Source organism: Microcebus murinus, chromosome 8 (genome assembly GCF_040939455.1).
Source record: "Microcebus murinus isolate Inina chromosome 8, M.murinus_Inina_mat1.0, whole genome shotgun sequence".
In the NCBI taxonomy this organism is placed as follows: domain Eukaryota; kingdom Metazoa; phylum Chordata; class Mammalia; order Primates; family Cheirogaleidae; genus Microcebus; species Microcebus murinus.
Window position 1 is genome coordinate 89,336,184 of NC_134111.1, and position 6,000 is coordinate 89,342,183.

The 6,000-nt window shown below is 61.7% G+C and overlaps 1 protein-coding gene across 1 annotated transcript; it reads right to left on the reverse strand.

Moving 5' to 3' along the window:
• Window positions 1-552: 552 nt before the first annotated feature.
• Window positions 553-3,903, reverse strand: FEV (FEV transcription factor, ETS family member). The gene is made up of 3 exons (XM_012740126.2): window positions 3,852-3,903; window positions 3,051-3,125; window positions 553-1,145 (listed from the first exon to the last, which is right to left on the reverse strand). The coding sequence occupies exons 1-3, from the start codon at window positions 3,901-3,903 to the stop codon at window positions 553-555; spliced, it is 720 nt and encodes a 239-aa protein (XP_012595580.1).
• Window positions 3,904-6,000: the final 2,097 nt, after the last annotated feature.

Below are 6,000 nucleotides of genomic sequence, written 5' to 3' on the forward strand. Positions count from 1 at the left end.
ATGGGGCGAGAAGGGAGTAGAACACATTGGCCCTCCTACCCAAGTGCGAGGACTGGGGGAAGGGGACCGTGTGTCTGAGGGCCAGTGGCCCTTACCAAAGCCGCTCAGGTCCTGGAAAGGACTGTGAGAGGCCTTCACGTGCTGGGTTGGGGGCAGATCCGGGGAGGAGAGAAAAGGTGAGAAAAGATTTGGAACTCAAAACAGAAGGGTCACAGTGATGGGGCTTTAGGAGCCAGAACAAGGTGTGAGGGGAGGAGAGGAAAGGAAGAGGAGGTCCTGGAACCCCTTTCCAGGATCTGGAGACCTAGAAGAATGTAAAAGTCAAGGGGTGGGGACAATCGCCCTCCTCCAGGGATTAGGGGGTGAGGTGGGGACAAATACAGTATTAGAGGGGGATTGGGGGGCTTCCGGTCCCTTCCCCCGGGGCTAGGTGCTGCAGGTGGAGTAAAATCTGGGTTAAAGGAAGGTTGGGGGGGCGCCAGGCCCCCTCCTGGGACTGTGGCCCGGGCTGGGCGGGGCTCTGGGCTTGCGGGAGGCTCCCGGCCGCCCCGTCTAGTGGTAATGCCCCCCCAAGTGCGAGGCGGCGGCCACTGCGCCGAAGGGCCCGGGCGGGGGCTGCAAGCCCGGGCTGGGGTAGAGCGCGGCGGTGGTGGCGGCGGCGGCGGTGGCGGCGGGGCCCGGGCCCGGCCAGTAGGAGAAGCCGGCGGGCGCTACGCCGGCCGAGGCGGCCATGAGGTTGAGTTTGGAGAGGCCGGGGAAGGGCAGCGGGGCGAGGCCGGCGGGCAGCTTGTAGAGCGCGCCGTCCTGGGCGGCAGCTGCAGCGGCGGCGGCGGCAGCCGCGGCGTGGGCGTGCGCGGGCGGCGGCTGGCAGGCCTGTGCCAGGCCCTGGAAGTCGAAGCGGTAGGCATAGCGCTTGCCGTGCACCTTGCTCATGATGTTTTTGTCGTAGTAGTAGCGAAGTGCGCGGCTCAGCTTGTCGTAGTTCATGTTGGGCTTGCTCTTGCGCTCGCCCCAGCGCCGCGCCACCTCGTCCGGGTCGGTGAGCTTGAACTCGCCGTGGCCGCCCTCCCACGCGATGCAGCCGGCGTTCGCGCGGTCCGCCAGCAGCTCCAGCAGAAACTGCCACAGTTGGATCTGCCCGCTGCCTGTGGGGAGGGAGCGGTCAGCCACAGGCGGGAAGGGGAGGCTGGAACTAGGGTAGGGGTGAACCAGCGTCGGGCAGGGAAAGGGTTCGTCCAGCTGGAGCGGCCGGCCAGGGAGTGGCCGATCAGCAGAGCATTCCTAGCCACTACTGCGCTCTTGCACAATGGAAGCGCGGCTTCCACTTAGTAGGACGCAGCCCCTGGACACATGGTTTTGTGAAAACTAGGGGGAGAGGAGGAAGAAGCATTTCTTCCTCCACCTGGATGCACTTAGGCATTCGGCTATCCAAGGTGATCAGGGGCCAGGTATCAGCCACTACTGCCACCTCAGCGGGGCACCCTTATTCAGGAGAGAGCCTGCACAACCGCTGGACCACGCCCAGAGGTCCGGATGGGAAGGGGCTGTCCTACAACACGACAACCCCGGCCACTCCAGGACAAGGCCCACGAGTTCCCAGTCCCCAAATGCATACAGTTGGACAGGCCCCGCCTCAGATGGCCTGGCAGCCGACTTCCTTGGGATACCACATCGGACAGGAATAGGGACAGTGACACCCTGTACGTGAAAAGTGGGGCAGGCTCCCAGGGGCTCCCCATCGTAGCCGCCTTCAGGTGCGCAGAGCTCTGCGCCGCCGGCTCTGCTCCTGCTCGGTCTCTTTTTTCGGAATAGGCGGGATTCCCTGTATGCAAAGGTGCCACGATTTGGCTCATGCTGGGAGGGAAGACAGGACTGAGAAACCGTTGTGCTCAGCTCCCAGCCTCCTCCTGGCCTTGGCTCATATCCCTCTGGATTTTGGGGTTGCTGGAGGCAGCAAGGAGGTTTTTCTCAGATATGTGGATGGTGAGAGAGTGGGGTCCCCAGAATTCCTGCTCCCCTGTCTTGGAGCCTGAAGCAGACAGGCAGATAAACATCTTGATACAAGTACCCCACTCCCTTTCAGATTAAAACAGGTTTTCATGGAAGTTGTCTGGTTACTGCCTCAAATCGAGTCTGATGAATTCCTGCTCCCTTTTTCAACCACTATCTTAGAACCCAGACACTAGCTACCCTCCCCAATAATTTTAATCCCAATGTTTCCAAGCCAGCCCAGCGAGGAGCTGCACAGCTCCAGGTCACCAGTCGTTCAGTTGGGTCAGAAGCGAGGGAAAATTTGGGTACAAATGTGCACCTGGCACCAATGAGGATGCTACATCAGAGGCTGAGAAACCTGTTCCTGCTGGGCCTCGTTGTTTCAGTCTGGATAAAGCAGTTGCTGACCTCGGTTTTTTTTTTTTTGTGTGTGTGTGTGACAACTATAACTTGGTAAGATCTAGGGTACTCACTGGTGGGGCTTGAGGAGGCGTTGCCTGGAGGGCCAACCTCCAAGAGAGTAATTTAGCGACCCTCGAGCACGAGCACCGGTGGTGAACCTGGGAATCAACTATAATCGTTGTGCAGACTTGGCCCGCAGAATTGGCCAGGGCGGGAGGGTGCAGCAGAAGGCACTGGCTCTGGTCTAGTAGTTGGGCAACCCTGCGTGGCCAGGGAGTAATTCTCTGGGTCCCCTTGCCGGGTGGTACGTACTTGCGTTCCTGCTGCCCGCAGGGAAAGGACGCCAAGCACCTCAGCCTTGGCCACAAAGCCTGCAAAACCACACGCTTGCACAAAAAGGGATGGGATCCTCTCCGTCTGTCCTGGACTGAAAGTTCAGCCCTGGGACTCGGGAGATGCAGTAGCCCAAAGCCAAGCGAATGTCTCCCCAGGGCCTCCCCACAGTCAGGCCAGGACCCTACGATTCCCAGAACCCGGGCTGCACATCACTCTGGCTTTCTACCCAGGTGGTGGTAGTGCCCGTCCTATTGGGACCTGTGCTCCCCACCCCATCCACTGCCCTCGCCTCCGCCTGCCCAGTGCGACCGCCTGCTCACCTTTCTGCACCGCAGGGCTCAGCGGCCCCCAGCCCGGGCTCTTCCCTTCCTTGAAGAGACTGTCTCCGACAGGATCTGCGGCAGCAGAAGAAAACAGTCAGGAACACCCAAGCGGAGTTATGGATTTGACCGAAAGGGCCCAGGCCAAGGCTCGAGGGGGTGCGGGGGTCCTCAGGCGCGAGGCTGGGGGCCCGGGCCACCCGGCTCCTCCTCCCGGAGTCCGGCCCCGGCGCGCGCCTCGCGGAGCCCCTCGGTAGCGCCCAAGTCAGGAAACGCGTCCAGGAAAAAGGAAATCCGCTTTCCGAAGGGGCCGGCTGGAGCCTTATAAAGCCGAGCGGGGATTGCGCCAGCCGAACCGGAGCGTGCAGAGCCCATCGGAGGGAAGAGGAGGGCTCCTGGAGGGCCGGGCGGATGCGAATGCTCGGTGAACGAAGGTGAGGGGCGGCGAGAGCGCAGGGGCGACGCCCGGCGGACCACAGCCTCCCCGCACGGCTCGAGCACCGAGTCCCCTACCACGCCTAAGACCACTGCTTCCCCTACCAGGCTCTTTCAGGCCCCTGAACCCCCGCCCTTTGCCTCCCAGGCCCCCAATCTGCTCACTTCGAGTCCCTTAGACCCCACTCTGAAACCCAGAGCTCTCTCTGCCGTTAAGTTCCCCCTAAATTGCCATCAGTTTTCCCGGCAATCCAAATCTTTGGACCGCTTCCCCTTCCTTTGGACCCGAGAACCCCCTTTCCATGCCGGAGCCAGACTTCCCGCCCCAGGTCCTGGTGCCTCCAGCCCCCGGCTGGTCCCTGGTACCTGGCAGGTACATGTTGATCAGCAGGGGCTGGGAGGCGCCGCTCTGTCTCATCGCCGCCGGGGACTGGGCGGTGGGAGTTGGGGGGGACCGGGAGGGGGGCGCGTCAGGCTTTGCGCTCCGGGGCACCGGTCCCCACCCGAGAGGACCGCGGGTGGCAGGGAGGAGAAGACGGCGCCCGGTCGGCAGGGCCTGGCGGGAGGGGGCAGCCCGGGCGTGGCGGGGGATAGAGGGGGGTCCTGGAGCAACGCTCCCAGCTACGGGGCCGCTTGGAACCCTCCGGCCCCGGCGCGGGCAGGGGCCGCAATTTCCGTTTTAATTAAAGCGCGGCCGCCTCGGCCCCCGGGACCCCGCCTCCGCCCCTCTTATCGTCCCATCGCAATAAAGTCTCCAACGCGCCGCGCCACAGCCAAGCGCACCCAGCAGCCCCCCGCGCCCCGCAGCCGGGGAGACGCGCGGGGGATGGGCCCCGGCCGCGCGCTCTGATGGGGGCCCGAGCATGTTTCTTTTCCGCCTCCCTGACTCTCCGCAAACAGTGACTGGGCGGGTGTACCCGGACCCCAGCGGCCCCAGCCTCCTCCCTAGAGGCCTTTCCGTCTGCTTCGGCTCCCCTTGCCGCTCACTCTCCTCCCATTCTTCCCCCCACCCCAACCTCCACCCGGGTTGCCGTCTCTAGGCTGCGTTATCTGCATCTTCACTTTTAAATTTCCGCTTCCCTCCCTCTCTCCTGTCGCTGCGCTCCGGGCCCTGCAGCCGTTGCTCCCTTTATCTCTGCCCACCCCCACCCCCCATCGCGCCTTCTCCCTCCTCCCCTTCTCCCACTCTCTACTCTTCCCTAGAGACCCGAATCTCCTGCTTCCTGCCTTTCTACAGCCCCCAAGCCTCAGGCGGGGTGCTGGGGCTTCATCCCTGGCAACTTTTCTAGGGTGGCCCCCTCATCTGGCCTCCCCACCCCTTTCTAGGTCTCGCCTTATGCCTAGTCTCAGCCTCTTTTCTCTCCTACTGCCACATCTCTCCCCACCAGCCTCCTCTCTCCTTCTCCCTCTCCTTTCACTCCTTTTGTCACTCACTCAGTCCCAACACATTAGTAGTGGCCAGGACAGCTGCCATGCTCTGAGGACATTGAGAGTCTATCCTGGCTATTCCTGGTGGGCCCCTTCCACTTCCCCTCCGACTATCCTCCCAGTCCTTCCCCATCCCCTGTCATCCCAGTCTGCCACCCACCCTCACAAGCACTCCTATCCTGGCTCTCCCGGAGCCAGGTAGAAGGGTTAAGGCAGGCTTGTGTACCATACAAGGCTGAAATCCACTCCAAGAAAAGTGCACCTTTTTCTAACTTGTGCAAAGATGTTGATGTCCCCAGGTGGCCTGGAGTCTTTGGATACCCATGAGACTTCCTGGCTCTGGAGAGGAAGGCTAAGGAGGGATGCTAGCTGAAAATGAGGCCCTGGGCCAGGAGCCCACCTTCTGCAGCTATGCAGCACCTGGTGGCTACTATCAGGACTGGTATTCTCAAGTCCTCTCTCTTGCTGCTTGAGCCCAGGAGTTGAGGAGGCCTGGGAGGGGGCAGGTCTCCTGCAGGGTCTCTGATCCTGGGGTACCTGATGGAGGATGGCTGGAAAATCCTACTCCTGGGGATCTGCAGGGCCCTGTCCACCCTCATTTGGGGTAACTGCTGGAGTGTTCATCTTTGCTGGTGGAGGGTGCAAAGGAGCCAGGGAGGAATGTGGGAGGCAGAGTTCAGGGAGGGGGGAAGACAGGCATTCCCCAGAGGATGCTAGAGGGACACAGATGGGGGCTTCAGGATGTGGACATGGAACTTGGTGGGAGCAAAGATAAGAGATTGGGATGTTCCCTGGAGACCAAATTCAGGGCTCTGCAGGAGGGGAGGCCTTAAGGGTGGGGTCAAATCCCAATCCTCCTCATTCCCTCTTCCTGCTTCCCCAAGCTGCTATCAACAGAAAGCAAGGAGCAGGAGGTAAGAGCTGGGAGAGCTGGGAGGCATTGAAGTTCACCCAATTAATGCTCTCAGCGGGAGGCTGAGGCAGAAGGGACAGATACTCAGAGAGGGGCTGTACCCAGACATCCCAGCTCTGAGCTGGCCAAGGATGGACAGCACAGGCTTTGTGCCCCAGCCTTACGGAGGACTCA